Genomic DNA, 16,610 nt, shown 5'->3' with positions numbered 1-16,610 from the left:
TCATCAGCCAGGCTGGCCGGCGTTGTTATAGCAGACAGGCGTCCTTGTGGTAATAGTGTACTATTGTATTTTCCCACAGCTTCAAGAAAACCAGGACGAAATCGAGAACATGATGAACTCAATCTTCAAGGGTATTTTCGTTCATCGCTACAGGTATGTCTGGAACCTGCTGATGCTTGTTTGGTCAGTGTGGATAGACAAGTGGCAATAACTTGACAATAATAATGTTTGTTACTCTTGATTAATGTTAATTGTTAATGTTGATTGTTAAAGGCTAATGTCCATTATTCTCTCCTTTGTTTGGATAAAAGCGTCTGCTAAATGACTAAATGTAAATGTAAATGGTTACTCTTTTTCAGGGATGCCATAGCTGAAATCAGAGCCATTTGTATTGAGGAGATTGGTGTGTGGATGAAGATGTATAGTGATGCCTTCCTGAATGACAGCTACCTAAAATATGTGGGATGGACATTACATGATCGGGTACGCTAAATAAACTCTGCCATTTATTGTTTGAGAAGCTTATCAGCTTTTCCAGACTGATTCATCTGCAGAATAACCTCTCAAAAAATTGGCTTAAATGCATTCTGGCTACTTCTGTGGAAATGATTATGCTTTTTTTTCCCTAGCAAGGAGAGGTGCGATTGAAATGTTTGAAGGCCCTCCAGAACCTGTACACGAACCGAGAGCTCTTTCCTAAGCTGGAACTCTTCACAAACAGGTTCAAGGTACAGTCTGAAGATTGCATTACATCACACATCACAGTCTGAACATCTATTCTGTCATTTAATTGCATTCCTGTTACATTGAATTCTTGTTACATCACAACTGGAACATTTTCCACAGGACCGTATTGTGTCAATGACCCTGGACAAAGAGTATGACGTGGCCGTCGAGGCCATCCGATTGGTCACACTAATCCTGCAGTGAGTATCCTCCAGCCTGTTGCGGCTATCTCTGTGTTTATGTCCTGTGTCTATGACCCGTGGAGTGTGTTCATATTGCCATTGTCTTGTCTACTGTGTCGCTCCGTAGACTCTGCATGTGTGTATGAGAAGGTTATTCATGGTGAAGCTTGGGACGCCTTAGGCAACAAGGACACTAACTGTGAATGAGAGGAGAGAAATTACTTTGTCTTTGTGAAGCCATCTTTGGAATCGTTTCTAAAATGTCCTGCATTGCCTTCTCCATTGAGCATAGTGTCTAACTGGGTGGACCTGTCTCCTCAGGGGGAGTGAGGACGCGTTGTCCAATGAGGACTGTGAGAATGTTTACCACCTGGTGTACTCGGCCCATCGGCCTGTGGCAGTGGCAGCCGGGGAGTTCCTCCACCGCAAGTGAGTGAGACTGCTGTTCACTCCCTTACCATGGCAACCACATTCCTCTATCCTCTCGGTTAATTAGATTATGTTTATTTATTGGCTTGGGCCTCCTGTACTGATGTTATTTCACTATAACATTAACGAAATTTTATGTTTTCCCGTCCTTGTCACTTTAGAAAATGATTGCTCAATTTCTTAAACAAAGCTGGTAGTGATTTGAAATGAATTGTATTAACTGCTAATTAATAGCAGTTGTCAAATGCTGACACATGGATGTACTACCCTTACTGTTCACTTGGTGGCAGTAGTGTACCGTATAGCATCCTGTCTACTTCCCATCTGCTGTTTATTAATAAATCAACAACCATCATGTTTGGCTGTTTTGGAGATGTGAGTCTTGTGTCACCTCTCACCTCACACCTGTGTGTGTGTGTGTGTGTGTGTGTGTGTGTGTGTGTGTGTGTGTGTGTGTGTGTGTGTGTGGTGTGTGTGGTGTGTGTGTGGTGTGTGTGTGTGTGTGTGTGTGTGGGTGTGTGGTGTGTGTGGGTGTGTGGTGTGTGTGTGTGTGTGTGTGTGTGTGTGTGTGTGTGTGGTGTGCGTGTGTGTGGTTGGTGTGTGGTTGGTGCGCGTGTGTGTGTGTGGTGTGTGTGTGTGTGTGTGTGTGTGTGTGTGTGTGTGTGTGTGTGTGTGTGTGTGGTGTGTGGTGTGTGTGTGGGTGTGTGTGTGTGTGTGTGTGTGTGTGTGTGTGTGTGTGTGTGGTTGGTGTGTGTGTGTGCCTGTGTGCCTGTGTGCCTGCGCTCCCCAGGCTCTTCAGCAGGCACGACCCGCAGGCGGAGGAGGCCCTGGCCAAGAGGCGCGGGCGCAGCAGCCCCAATGGGAACCTCCTCAGGATGCTGGTGCTCTTCTTCCTCGAGAGTGAGGTGCGCACACACTGACCCGGAGGCCACCGCGCGCCTCCCGCAGACGCAGTGCACATTCACAGGGCCTGATCAGAGCAGGGGATTTTTGCTTAGGAACATCATGCAGAGAAGGATAATCACGCTGCAGTTTACAATTCATATTTTGTTTGTCATGACTGAAATTACTAATATATGTTATATTATATTATATTATATTTTATTCAGTGTTATGTTATATTATATTCTGTGTTATATTCTATTGGTATTCTTGCCTGTGTGTGTGTGTGTGGTGTGTGTGTGCATGTGTGTGTGCATGTGTGTGTGTGTGTGTGTGTGGTGTGTGTGTGCATGTGTTTGTATTCACGTACCTGTGTTGTGCTCCCCAGCTGCACGAGCACGCGGCCTACCTGGTGGACAGCCTGTGGGAGAGCTCACAGGAGCTGCTGAAGGACTGGGAGTGCATGACGGAGCTGCTGCTGGAGGAGCCTGTGCAGGGAGAGGAGGGTAAGCAGCACTCAGCTCACTAACATCACTCACGTCTCCCCCCCCCACAGCACGCACGCACAGCATGCACCGCATGCACTGATTGGCCTCAGCCTGACAGGACCCCACGTGTATTTTAGCACAGAAACAACCATAGGGGCTGTAGCTGATTGCCGGCAACTGGAGACACTGAATATTAATACTCAATTGTGTATTCTCTCAATTTCTTCCATCTCCCTCTCCCCCTCAACTCTCAGTGCTGTCTGACAGGCAGGAGAATGCTCTGATCGAGCTGACAGTCTGCACCATCCGGCAGGCCGCAGAGGCCCACCCGCCCGTGGGGAGAGGCACAGGGAAAAGGGTAAGGGCCCCTGTCCATCACAGCTCAACCCTCCACCCCCACCCCCCCATTCATATCCCAGCCACAGGCACAGCTCACACCAGGCGGCCAGTGAGTCAGCCAACGGGTGGCGGTAGGGAGCGGTCATTTCCTCTCTTATCTTATGAAGCCTTTCATGACGTCCGGCGGAGGAGATGGCACGTTGAGAATGATAAAGAGGGAAAAGAGGACGTCATCAGGGCATCGCTCCAAGCTACGGGGGGCTTGTGTTTACACATCAGCCCGCGTCAGTGAATCCCTGTTGGCCTGACAGTGACGAGCCTGTTTTGTGTGTGCAGGTGCTGACGGCCAAAGAGAGGAAGACTCAGATCGATGACAAAAACAAGCTGACTGAGCACTTCATCATGGCTCTGCCCATGCTGCTGTCCAAGGTTGGGCTCGGAGCTTGTGTTTATTTGTTTTTTCATTAACCTTTTTCGTGAGACACAAATGCCTGAACCTTTATTTCTGTCTGTTTTGCCTCAGTACCAGACAGATTCGGAGAAGGTGGGCAACCTCCTGCAGATCCCCCAGTTCTTTGACCTGGATGTGTACAGTGCTGGACGCATGGAGAAGGTCAGGCTCAGGCACTACTGTTACAGAATTAGTTATGAGGGTGTTGGGAGGTTTTGCTATCCTGACATTATAAAGGGATATAGCAATATAATTTAAGACGTGGGTAGGAAGATAAACTGCTCTTTTTTGTTTGTACTGATGATTGTGTGTGTGTGTGTGTGTGTGTGTGTGTGTGTTCGTGTGTGTGTGTAGCACCTGGACGCCCTGCTGAAGCAGACGAAGTTTGTGGTGGAGAAGCACACGGAGACGGACGTGCTGGAGGCCTGCAGTAAGACCTACAGCATCCTGTGCAGCGAGGAGTACACCATCATGAACCGCGTGGACATCGCCCGCAGCCAGCTCATCGACGAGATGTGCGACCGCTTCAGCCACTCCGTGGAGGACCTGCTGCAGGAGGTGTGTGTGTGTGTGTGTGTGTGTGTCTGAACATACTATATATACAGGGTCTGAAAGATGTATGACCTTTCCCTGTCGTTATTAATGCTGATAGGGCAGGGCAGGGAATGTGTGGGGAACAAGCCATGCCTATCACTCACATCATGACATCACACCCTAAGTTAATACAGGGCTCACTAACTGAAGCAACAGATATGGTGTTAAATATGTTAATCTGTAGATTGGGGGAGCAGAATTGTTTTGACATTGGATGGATTTTTAGTTTTTTAGTCATCGAGTCAAATCGCATCAGAACATGGATCTGGTATCTCCGTGTAACACGATTCATAACACTGACTTGCATGTTTGTTCTAATCATGGAATACAATGTTATGCACGTAGATTGTACTCTCACCGAGTGAAATGTGCAAGTGGGGTTAACTGGAAGGTGGACAGGACCATAATATATACAATAGCAATGTGGCTATGCCACTGGGCTTCGTCAAAAGAATGTCAATGAGAATTATCTGCTGTTCGATAAAAGTTCTGAAGCAACAAAAGTGAGCAGCTTGTAGAGTGAAAGCTCTCCGGTGTGTAAACAGTCTTTCATGAGCGGCGGCTCTGCTGCCCAGACAGGCCAGAGATTTCATTTAACATGATGCGGGCGTACAGCAGAACCCTTTCATCCTTTTAAGGGCAAACTCGGCACGCACTCTCTTTCCCTCTACTGCAATAGCAGGCAGTATTGATCCTTTCAAATGCCAGCCTCTATAAACGTCAATGCATGAAAGTGTCTGTGCACAGGGGTGCTGTGTTTGTGTGGAGACGTGACGCTGCGAATGGGCATCAAAGGCAGCAGTTTATGAATAAAAGAACGGGCACACTTGAGCATGTGGTGCAGAATGAGTCATCGGGCCTGAATCATTCACACCCCTTACTCCTCACACATGTTTTTGCTTTGTTTTTTTTTACTCGTGTGCTGTTTGTCCTACCCCCCCCCCCTGTATTGTCTGTATAAGTATGAGTGTGACTCACCAAACTCAAGCTGTGTGTCGGTTTCAGGGGGAGGAGGCAGATGACGATGACATCTACAATGTGCTCTCCACACTCAAAAGACTCACAGCCTTTCACAAGTAAGAACCTCTGCCCTCCTTTCTCCTCTGGTCACCCCACTCCCCCCCCCAATCAGTCCAGTCCATGTGTCGCCAGAATAAGAACCTCTCCCCTCCTTCTCCTTTGCCCCCCCCCCCCCCCCCCCCATCAATCTAGTCCATGTGTCCCCAGAATAATAACCTTTCCTATTGGTTTGCTTCAGTGCCCATGACTTGACCAGATGGGATCTGTTTGGGAACTGCTACAGACTGCTGAAGACCGGCATCGAACAGGGCTCCATGCCAGAGCAGGTGAGGGGAGAGATGAACAACGTCTCGTGTCCTTGTTCTGCACTTCAAAAAAAAAAAACTCTCAGCAGCAGCAGCATATTCATGCAGCCTGGCGCCATCATCATTAGGTATGATTCAGTGTGCCTGCCACGCTGTTTCTCCATTGGCCTCTGCCAGCTCGTGTCTCTCTCGTCCGGGCAGAGACTGATGAGATCGCCCGAGGTTCCTGCTAGCTTTGGCAGCCGAGCGAGAGACAGCGGCCTCATCATTAGCGCTATCTGTAAATACGACGCCGTCACTTGTGTGCCGATCTGATGTCAACGTTTTCTTTTGCTCCCCCAGATTGCCGTGCAGGCGTTGCAGTGCTCCCATTACTCCATCCTCTGGCAGCTGGTGAAGATCACAGATGGCTCTCCTTCCAAGGTGTGAAGCATTGCAAACACAAACAAACTTGGCCACAGTCCAGTGCTCTGTATCGGTGTGTTTTCACGACACAGAGGGATAGAGGCCCCTCCCCTTAAGGCCTGCTGTGCTGTCTCTAGTGGGCTGGCTAAAGGTGAAAGTGGGAGAAGGTTGTGTTACGTGTGAAATATCCTGATCCGTGTTTCGTGCGTGCAGGATGATCTGGTTGCCCTGAGGAGAGTGTGCAAGTCCTTCCTGGCAGTTTGCCAGCAGTGTTTATCCAATGTCAACACTCCAGTCCGGGAGCAGGTAAAACATCTGCCAAATATGTGCAGAATTAAGTTTTTTCTATCCTCCACAGCTGTCTTTGTGTGTTTGTTTGTTTGTCTGTGTTTGTCTTTGTGTTTGTGTGTGTGTGTGTGTGAGTATATTTGTTTTTTAGGACATCCATGTTGTCTGTCAGACTTGTCTGCTGATATCTCCCCTCCTCTCGCTCAGGCGTTCATGCTGCTCTGTGACCTGCTGATGATCTTCAGCCACCAGCTGACCTCGGGCAGCCGGGAGGCGCTGCAGCCGCTGGTGTTCAACCCCGACAGCAACCTGCAGAACGAGCTGCTCAACTTCGTGCTGGACCACGTCTTCATCGACCAGGACGACGAGAACCAGAGCATGGGTACGCTCCCCTGCTTCCCCTGCGCGGAGCGTGGCCTACAGCCGCTCCAGGAGCAACACTAAGCTCCAATCTCAGATGTATCCTAAATCACTACACTCGACTAAATAGATAGACTAAATCACTTCACTAGATTAAATAGATAGACTAAATCACTTCACTTATTTTCACAGAATCATATGGCTAACAGGGTTGGGTCAGATTACGTTAAAATGTAGTCTCTGGTTGACTTTGGTCTAGTAACATTATTTTCTTAACAGTTTCTTAAAAATCATTTCAAATATATTTAAAAACTTACAGTACATGAAGGATAAAATTTAAAAAATCATTTTAAATAACCATCCATTTATTTTATGTAACTTAGCCTAATTACACCTACTTTTTGTGCAATGACATTACATAATCACAAAAACATGTAATACATGGCATAAACCAACTCCCACTGGTTTAAAGTGTCACACTGTCATAAATCATCCCTGGCTTGATTATCTGTTATTCTGCAATGTTCAGAGGGTGATGAAGAGGATGAAGCGAATAAGATTGAGGCCTTACACAAGAGGAGGAACTTGCTGGCTGCTTTCAGCAAACTCATCATCTTTGACATAGTAGACATGCCTGCAGCGGCAGATATCTTCAAACACTATATGAAGGTACACGGCACTAGCTATGAAAAGAGAGCCAAACAATCAGAGGAAAATGTAAAAGATTGCTCATAGCGTCCACTGGCCATACTAAAGGCTCAGAAACCATGTCTGTTCTTTTGCAGTATTATAACGACTACGGTGACATCATTAAGGAGACTCTGAGCAAGACCAGGCAGACGGATAAGATCCAGTGTGCAAAGACCCTCATCCTCAGCCTGCAGCAGGTCAGTGCCCTCGAAGGGGTTCTCTTTACGGAAAATATAATGAGATGACTTCCGACCTCTGACCCTAACCTCCAGTTCACCAGTAGCAAATTATATCTCCAATCAATCCACATGATCCTTTTGCACAGCTTCTACTGTGTACATGCTGGCTGTTTAGGTCAGGTCGGTTAGATGCCTTCTTGCCCTTCTCTCTGGGGGGGGGTGAGTGTTAACTAGCTCGTTTGCCCCTGTTCTCCAGCTCTTTAATGAGCTCCTCCAGGACCAGGGCCCCAACCTGGACCGGACGTCATCCCACGTCAGCGGCATCAAGGAGCTGGCCCGCCGCTTCGCCCTCACCTTCGGCCTGGACCAGATCAAGACCCGCGAGGCCGTGGCCACGCTGCACAAGTAAGACGAGCAAACTTTTGGTTCTGAGCGAGCGAGGCCCGTTCTGGAGTTGGCCATTGGAATGGTTCACTGTGAGATGGATTGCATGTGGTCTGATGGATGCTTCTGGGGTGCTTCTGTTCACAGGGATGGAATAGAGTTTGCCTTCAAGTACCAGAATCCCAAAGGGGCAGAGTGCCCCCCTACTAATCTGGCTTTCCTAGAAGTGCTGAGTGAATTCTCTTCTAAGCTGCTTCGACAAGACAAGAAAACAGTGTATGTATTTACCGCATTCTTCTGATGTGTGTGTGTGTGTGTGTGTGTGTGTGTGTGTGTGTGTGTGTGTGTGTGTGTGTGTGTGTGTGTGTGTGTGTGTGTGTGTGTGTGTGTGTGTGTGTGTGTGTGTGTATTATCCCATCCTTATGGTTGACTTGAATGTGTAACTGTGGTATATTTGCACTCTGGGAGAGAGGACTGTGTGTGTGAATTTTGTCCCTCCGGTCTCTCCGTAGACACTCGTACCTGGAGAAGTTCCTGACGGAGCAGATGATGGAGAGGCGCGAGGACGTGTGGCTGCCGCTCATCTCCTATCGTAACTCGCTGCTGACGGGCGGAGACGAGGACCGCATGTCCGTCACCAGCGGGAGCAGCAGCAGCAAGGCCGGCTCCATACGAAGCAAGAAGGGCCGGCCGGCGATCAACAAGAAACGCATCGAGGGTGAGCTGGGGAGATGGATAGGGAAAGAGGGAAGCAAAGACAGAAGGATTATCTCCAGATCTGATCACTTCATTTTTTTTATCTTTATCACAAACAAATGTCACCTTATCACTATCACTTGCAACTTGAAGTTATACCCAAATTCGACCATTTTGTATTTGTTACTTGTACCGTGTACTCTTTGACTCAGTCGTTTGGTGTTGTAATGAGCTGTTGCGTGCTGATGATGATGATGATGATGATGATGATCCCTCCTGTGGGTTGTTCCAGAGGAGAGCATGGAAGGCTCGTGGATGTTGCGCAACGACTCGCTGCAGACCCCCGGGGCGCTGCAGACGCCCCAGCTCACCTCCACCGTGCTGAGGGAGAACCCGCGGCAGGCCGCCGAGCACATGCCCGACCAGGACTCCGAGCCCGGCTCCGAATCAGACTTCGTCCACAAGTAAGGGCCACATACCTGAACCACCATACTCAGTCCAGTGGGGCGTAGAACTTAGAATTCCCTAAAGCATAAAGTAATGCGTAAAGCTCCTGTTAATGAGTGTGTGTGTGTGTGTGTGTGTGTGTGTGTGTACTAGTCCTCAGATGCAGATGTCGTGGCTGGGCCAGCAGAAGCTGGAGGAGGTGGGCAGGAAGGACCGCACGGCCATGAACTACATGAAGGCCCGCAGCGGAGGGGTACGGCAGACAGTGTAAGTCACCGCCTTCACACAAAACAGCTCTACAAAACAGGTGTAGCAGCCCATCATGATCCTGGAGCTCAGCTGTCAGCGCAGGGAGCCCATCACCAAGGTCATGTGTTGGATGTCCAGGGAGCACACGTGCTCATCATACCGTGTGTCTGTATTATATCATGAGTCGTTTTTGGATAAAGGTGTTCGTTAAATGAATAAATGTCAGCACAGGACAGTATTGCTGTGGCAAATTCCACACAGATCTCTTCATCTCTTGTTAATACACTGAGGTGATAACGATCTGCTGTCTAGCAAATTAACAAAAGAAAGATAGCAAGTGTTTGCTGATGTCGATGATGGCCACTTGACGTGTTGAATACGCTTGTTTGTGAGAGGGTCGTGTTTGCGTTCTTCACCCGACAGACGCGGCCTCATGGAGGATGACGCCGAGCCCATTTTTGAGGACGTCATGATGTCATCGCGTGGGCAGCTGGAGGACATGAACGAGGAGTTCGAGGACACTATGGTCATTGACTTGGTGGGTATTATGTTTTAAAGCACCGCTCTTGCGTATGCATTTGCATCAGAAAATAGATGCCCCTATCCCAAGGATTCAACCCTTAGCGAATCACGTCAACAAAAGCTCTCAACAAAGCCAGCAAGTGTGCGCTTGCATAACGTGTTTTTTTGAGCTTCTCAAAGTTAAGGTGAAAGAGCTGAAGTTGTGTAGGGAAGACTGAAACGGCCTTGAATGAATCATCCTCTTCAATCTGATTTGGGCTGAAATAACCCTTTTATTCCCTTTCGCTTCAGCCTCCATCGAGGAACAGACGTGAACGCGCAGAGTTGAGACCAGACTTCTTCGACTCAGCGGCTATGATTGAGGATGAATCAGTAAGCAACTAATCCTGATATCCGATACTAAATTACTGATTACCGGAAAAGCCTTAATGTTCCTAACTCTATTAACATGTTTTAACGCGGCTGCATGACTCGCGAACGGTAAGCGAACAAATATTGAAAACCTCAAACCTCTCCCTCTAGGGTTTCACGATGCCCATGTTCTGAAGTGCCACGCGCCGAGATGAGGAGACGGCAGAAAATGAAACCCCTTTGGAATCCCCAGGGACCCTGCACTTGTCAAAGATCCAGATGGTGCCTGTTCATCCAGTGACGGGCGAGGAGGAAGTGGAGGAAGTGGAGGAGGAGGAGGAAGGGGGGGGAATAGAGACTTGTGTGGTGCCAAGATGTTACCGTTTCAGAATGACGGTGCCTCATTTCCTATGAACAGTATACCGGAAGAGTGTTATTGCTAAATAGGGGATTTCAAACTATGTGACAAAACTAAATCTGAAAAGAATGGTAAAGGGGGGTGGGGGGACGTATCTGGGGGTCACTTTGAGATCCTGCCTGGTCGCACCATCACACTCTCAGCTAAGGTGATTCACACTGGATTGGGTTTACATTGTGGTACGCTTTTATCTCATAGGAATGTATGGTCCCACATTTTAAAGATGTACATATTTATGTTTTAGCTCCTCACTGTGTAGGCACACTGTACAGTTAACTGTGGTGTGGTTTTCTATCAGGTCACAGGCATCCATGGCTCTTCATGGAACTGAATCTAATGGGAAATCTTTCTTAGCCATTCTCTCCATTTTCTTTGACCGTATGCTTCAGACAGATAACACAGCTATCTTCAGGCCACCATGGAGGTCTACAGATCATACACAAGGCTGGTTTTTGGCATAGGCACTCACTGTACTGGCCAGCATCGAAGTCAGTGAGGGTGATAACTAAGCAAAATCAGCAGTCAGTATTGGAAACTCCACCCGGATAAATTCATTCCAAAAACTCAGGCCTTCGATAACAGCCTGAGGATGTCCAAATACCACCACAAATCATGTATTTTGGCTTTTTAAAACCTTATAGAGAAAAAAAACATATGATGCCTAAAAACAATATTTTGAATCTGTAGCTTTTAGTATGAATTTTTGAATTTTAGTGAGTTTTGTCAGATGTTTGTACAGGTCTGTTTGGATGTACATTGTTGCCAAATTGTGGACAACCTTCATGTCATACCCATATCAGAAACAGGACTGGGTTGCTACAAAGGCAAAAAAAAAAAAAGAAAAAAAAAGTATGTTGTGGAGACTTACTAAGTGGAATTCAAAAGTGAAAGGCTACAATAATTAAAGCATGGTTGAAGCTCATCAGTTGCCACATTGTCTAAGTGCTTTATGGTCCTATATTAAAGAGAAACTTACTGTCGGTGTCATATCATACCTCCCAGGTGTTCCATGTCGACCTCCTTTTTTCTATCCCTTGTGCTCCCTGATTGGTTTTGCTAGTAACCCTGTAAATTGTACATTTTCAATATAAAAAGTGTTTTTTTTGTACAACTTAGAGCTGATGTATCACTTTCCCTTTTAATGGAAACTGTTCTGATTTTTTTTTTCTGTGGACTAATAGAAAGTCACTTTTTTAATAAAACATATAATCATATTTTTTTTTTAGTGTTGTGTTTATTCTCAATCAATAAACCCAAAGGGTCACACTACACAGGACTGTGGGCGAACTAGATTTCCTAATTTCAACACCGTGTAGAAAAGTTCTTCTGAAGGTAAGGCACAGTTATCTTTGGATAACTGGTATAACATTATAGATCTTAATCCTACTTTATCTAAAAGAACAAAACTGCACACACACATAAACAATTAGACCAGACAGACAGCTTTACAAGGGAATGTTGGCATGTTTTTTCCATGGGTTGCTTTGCTTCTTACTGGCCAAGACCTCCAGGTCTCGGCAGATCCTCTTTCTGGTGGTTGAGGGCTGAATGATGTCGTCAACAAAACCTGAGAAACAAAAGAAAAAAAATGATTAAAAGAGGAGAGCATTACTGCCATAGCCATAAGAGCATAGATATCATGGGACAGTGAGGCTTTGGGGTGGTGTAAACAGCAAGGCTCTGGGGTGGTGTAACGAGTGAGGCTTTGGGGTGGTGTAAACAGTACCTCTGACAGCTGCAGGGAAAGGGTTGGCAAACTTCTCCACATATTCGGCTTCAGCCTCCGCCTGGTTCGCCTTTCCCCTGAAGATGATCTGCACAGCACCCTAAACAGATACCACGACAATGGCTTTTGAGATAAGATTGTGGAACAACACCAGATTTTCTTTTTGAAATACTGTAGAGCTATGCTCAGTATGACAGGATATGAGCTGAAAGTAAACACAGTGTGCTGAAAGGTGTGTTTTGAATTTATTTTGAATAACAAAGATGTTTGTTTATTCTTTGCTCTATCTATTGAACTACAGCAGCGCAGTACACATTCACTGTTTTGAGCCGCCTCCGTTACCTTGGCACCCATCACTGCTACTTCAGCAGATGGCCAGGCGTAGTTCACGTCTCCTCGGAGATGTTTGGAGCTCATGACATCATACGCACCTCCATAGGCCTTCAGTCAACACACAACACAAGGACATCAGTCACATCACACCAGGACATCAGGCTCGTCAGTGACAAGCTTTTATTCACGCTCAACACACCTTTCTGGTGATGATGGTGATTTTGGGAACAGTTGCCTCTGCGAATGCAAAGAGCAGTTTTGCTCCATGTCTGATGATGCCTCCGTATTCCTGAGATGTGCCTGTGAAATCACAGCATGCATCAGTATGCATCTATATTTCTGACATAACAAAAAAAGTATGACTGTACAGGACACCAATGCACAGTAAATAATTCACAACAAACAGAATACAAACATAAATAAACAAACCAACACAAATAAATAAATAAATACATAAAATAGCAAGGATGAATGACCCTGCAAATACCTGGCAAAAATCCAGGCACATCCACAAAGGTGATAATTGGAATGTTGAAGGCATCACAGAAGCGCACAAAGCGAGCCCCTTTCACTGAAGAGTTGATATCCAGACAGCCTGAGGTTTGGATGCAGAACCAGTGGCCAGTCACACAAATGTAGAGCAAGAGACAATGAGACTACACCAGCATCAATATCACTGTGGTAAATATTAAACATAATAATCGCAGTATATTACTGCAGGAAATGTTCATTCTCATTGATGACAAACCTGAGGCCACCTTAGGCTGGTTGCCTACAATACCCACGGTGCGTCCATTCATCCTGGCAAACCCCACAACAATGTTTTTGGCGTAGTTTGGCATGATTTCAAAAAATTCCCTTTCATCCACAGTCTAAACAGAAAACAAACAAAGAGTTGTCAGTGCCATCCTTTGGGGCAAAGCTGGTCTGCACTTTTCAGTGTTAAAGCAATACATACTGCCTGAATGATGTCCAGCATGTCATAGGCTTTAGTGGTTTCAGAGGGAACAACTGTATCAAGGCCAGGGACAAGACGATCACTGGAGAAAGCGGAAAATACTTCTTGGCAAACGGTATTCATTTGTAACAAAAAAAAGCATTTTGTTCCTATACTGATAATCCTAATGCCATTTTTCTAAAAGGTACAGGATCTGACTGGTAAATTCTAAGAACACAACATGAGAGCAGAAATACCTGGGGTCGTGGCATTCCATGACGGGAGAAGCGTCCTTATTGCTCAATGGGAGGAAGTTAAAGAACTCCCTGAGGTTCAGCAGTGCATCGATATCATTCTCAAAGGCCTTGTGAGCGACACCTGGAAATGTCACAGCATATGGATGTGTTATTCTCAGGTGTAACCAAGCAAGCAAAACAGTGAGCAGATGGCAGGGCGAGTACAGCTGTAGCCACAAGAACAATACCACACTCACTCATGATGTGGGTTCACACATATGAATGGAGCCCTTTGAATTCAATGGCAACAATCAATGTTTCTTCACTTCAGTTTTGGCAGAACCCATTTTTTTTAAAAAAGGCCCCCAACTGTAAGTCCAGTGGGCCGTGGTCTGAGACACCCACCGGACACAGCAGTGTGAGTCTTCGCCCCTCCAAGCTCCTCCTGCGTCACGTCCTCATTGGTCACAGACTTCACTACATCCGGCCCCGTAATGAACAGATACGACGTGTCCTGGATCAGAGCAAAGACAAAACTGATCAGTCTGGTCCTGGTGATCCTGTGGTCAGAGTGACTTTACTCAAATGCTCAGAACAGTGGACATTACATACGGAGGATCTACTCAGTATCTACACTCTCGGTTTCTTTAGGCAGATTCTCACCTTCACCATGAAAGTGAAGTCGGTCAATGCAGGTGAATAGACAGCTCCTCCAGCACAAGGACCCATGATGAGGGAGATCTGAGGGACTACGCCTGAAGCCATTACATTCCTCTATATGAGAGAGAGAGAGAGAGAGAGAGAGAGAGAGAGAGAGAGAGAGAGAGAGAGGTTAGAAGTAAATTCTCAGTGGCAACAGATGAACACTTTGAACCTTTAATGACTTCAAATCCAGCTGCCCTTGAAACACTTTACCAGGAAGATATCTGCATATCCAGCCAGAGACTCCACTCCCTCCTGAATGCGGGCGCCACCTGAGTCATTGAGGCCGATCACAGGGGCCCCCACCATCATCGCCTGGTCCATGACCTATGACAACAGAACAAGGAAGATTTAGAAAGCAAGAACAGCCTTCAGTCACAGTTTCACGTGTCTGTAATGACCTTAGTATAGGCAAACAGAAATCTTCCAACGTGGACCATAGCCGAAGGTCCCTTGACACCACAGTGATTCAACAACACCATGAAAGCACTCAAATCTTTTGACAGCAGTCACCTTACAGATCTTCTGGGCATGAGCTCCTGAGAGACTTCCTCCAAAAACCGTGAAATCCTGTCAGTGAAGACAGCAATACAATGAGACACATGAAGAACTAAGCAGAGACATATACACATACAGAAATCAACACGTGTCCACGCCATTTTGAACTTACCTGACTGAATACATACACCAGCCTGCCATTGATCCTACCCTGTCCCGTCACGACACTGTCCCCGGGGTACTGCACAGAAGATGAAGGAAGGGTTCATCAACAGTTCAGACAAACTGGCCACCACATTGTGTGTGTGTGTGTGTGTTGTTATTAAGGGGAAGACACATTGAATCAAAATGAGGTCAGAACAATCTACAGACTCCCCTTGATCCCGGTCCCTTGACAGCCCAAACAATTAGGCCTAAGCTCCAAACTTTTCTCCAATAACAGTCAAGATGAAGGAAATGTGATGTATTTAGACCTCAGTGTGCATGTAAGGTTCGTTTTAAATGTGGGTATTCCCGATTTCATCTAGAAAGCATTGTGTTCCTGCCGATGTCATCCACAACAAAACACATACAAGTTGCTCTGATGACATTCTCTGATAGGCTTCACTAGAGATATGAAACAAGACACAGACATTTTTCAATGTAGCAGGTGAACAAAGCATGCAGGTCTACAGTTGAAGAGTCAAACCTTATTGTTATCTGCCTCCATCCCGAAATCTGAGCATCTGTGTTCGACAAACATATCATATTCGACGAAAGAGTCCTTATCTAGCAGTAGTTCAACTCTCTCTCTTGCTGTCAATTTACCCTGTTGGGAAAGCAAAAGACGTGCCAATGATGTTAATAGGCTACTTAAACCGTTCCATTCAGGTTACGCTGCAAATATTGCAAGAGTAAATTTAGCATTTCTGACAAAAGTTTAACTTGCCCTTTTGTGTTGTGCATCAATTCTCATCTGACCTCCTCCAACAAGCGCTGCGCTTCGTTTCTTTTCGATGCGCTCTTGAACCGAGAGATGAGCGACAGAATAACATCTTGAATGGCGCAAGAGGTCTGACCTGATAGCTGCAGCTGTCCCATTCTTTGCTTGTGTCAAGGTCTGAAATGAAACTTTAAAGCCATTCAGCAACCCACGGGAACACCGTACTGCTGTGAGCGCCGCCATTGCCATCTTGCCCGTGAACCCAGTCGTCCGGGGTAGGGCAAAACAGATGTCATGAATGACTGAGCCAATCATGGTTATGCATTAACTCTTTTTGACCAATCATAATGCTTACATTTGAAGAGGGCGGGATATATGTATCAAGCAGGGTAGTGATCTCCACCTTCTTTCGCGACAAACTTGACATGTGTATGCTATCTCTTGATGGATATATTTTTTAAAAACTACAGTTCACAGCTACCAGTTTTGTAGTCCTCTGAGTGGTCGGTTTCAACAACGCCCCCCTTTGTGTGAACACTATGACATCAGGCCTATCAGTTTAATCGCCAAGGCAAAAAGTTAAGGCTTCAGCTATTTGCACGCTTTTAAATTCTGTCGCAGGTGTATTATAAAATCAATCAATCAATCAATCTATCTATCTATCTATCAATCCAATCTCCATCCAATTTTGGCAATCTAGTGCCATACTCATATCATCTTCATCCAACTTGTGATTTCTTTGTGATTTGCAAATGAATAAAATGTTTAAAGACAACTTCTCAGGCTTTACTTTGACTTGATGTAATTTCTTATTTCCACCAGCAGAGAACAGTATTGCAACACTGAAATAA

The 16,610-nt window shown here is 46.1% G+C and overlaps 2 protein-coding genes across 2 annotated transcripts in view; one reads left to right on the top strand and one right to left on the bottom strand.

The window, feature by feature from the left end:
- The window catches only part of stag1a (stromal antigen 1a), a 42,185-nt gene extending 30,566 nt beyond the window's left edge, over positions 1–11,619 (top strand). Inside the window, exons 9-34 of the mRNA XM_031562852.2 lie at positions 80–153; positions 360–483; positions 630–728; positions 847–926; positions 1,230–1,337; positions 2,128–2,242; positions 2,608–2,725; positions 2,962–3,065; positions 3,383–3,475; positions 3,570–3,659; positions 3,852–4,055; positions 5,097–5,167; positions 5,350–5,437; positions 5,759–5,839; positions 6,035–6,127; positions 6,317–6,491; positions 6,999–7,138; positions 7,255–7,356; positions 7,595–7,743; positions 7,870–7,998; positions 8,235–8,440; positions 8,711–8,882; positions 9,019–9,132; positions 9,538–9,652; positions 9,928–10,008; positions 10,159–11,619. Of these exons, the coding sequence (XP_031418712.1) occupies positions 80–153; positions 360–483; positions 630–728; positions 847–926; positions 1,230–1,337; positions 2,128–2,242; positions 2,608–2,725; positions 2,962–3,065; positions 3,383–3,475; positions 3,570–3,659; positions 3,852–4,055; positions 5,097–5,167; positions 5,350–5,437; positions 5,759–5,839; positions 6,035–6,127; positions 6,317–6,491; positions 6,999–7,138; positions 7,255–7,356; positions 7,595–7,743; positions 7,870–7,998; positions 8,235–8,440; positions 8,711–8,882; positions 9,019–9,132; positions 9,538–9,652; positions 9,928–10,008; positions 10,159–10,182 (2,949 nt within the window). The 3' untranslated portion in view covers positions 10,183–11,619. The remainder of the gene's footprint in view (positions 1–79; positions 154–359; positions 484–629; positions 729–846; positions 927–1,229; positions 1,338–2,127; positions 2,243–2,607; positions 2,726–2,961; positions 3,066–3,382; positions 3,476–3,569; positions 3,660–3,851; positions 4,056–5,096; positions 5,168–5,349; positions 5,438–5,758; positions 5,840–6,034; positions 6,128–6,316; positions 6,492–6,998; positions 7,139–7,254; positions 7,357–7,594; positions 7,744–7,869; positions 7,999–8,234; positions 8,441–8,710; positions 8,883–9,018; positions 9,133–9,537; positions 9,653–9,927; positions 10,009–10,158) is intronic.
- Positions 11,620–16,053, bottom strand: pccb (propionyl-CoA carboxylase subunit beta). The gene is made up of 15 exons (XM_012827932.3): positions 15,766–16,053; positions 15,526–15,645; positions 15,010–15,078; positions 14,853–14,909; positions 14,553–14,666; positions 14,301–14,411; positions 14,043–14,151; positions 13,659–13,779; positions 13,423–13,504; positions 13,213–13,336; positions 12,952–13,059; positions 12,664–12,764; positions 12,474–12,572; positions 12,132–12,231; positions 11,620–11,972 (listed from the first exon to the last, which is right to left on the bottom strand). The coding sequence occupies exons 1-15, from the start codon at positions 16,006–16,008 to the stop codon at positions 11,851–11,853; spliced, it is 1,680 nt and encodes a 559-aa protein (XP_012683386.1). The 5' UTR covers positions 16,009–16,053; the 3' UTR covers positions 11,620–11,850.
- Positions 16,054–16,610: the final 557 nt, after the last annotated feature.

The sequence above is a fragment of the Clupea harengus genome, chromosome 25 (genome assembly GCF_900700415.2).
Source record: "Clupea harengus chromosome 25, Ch_v2.0.2, whole genome shotgun sequence".
Lineage (NCBI taxonomy): Eukaryota > Metazoa > Chordata > Actinopteri > Clupeiformes > Clupeidae > Clupea > Clupea harengus.
Note: the sequence above shows the minus strand (reverse complement) of the source record. Positions and strands in the feature narration are given on the sequence as shown.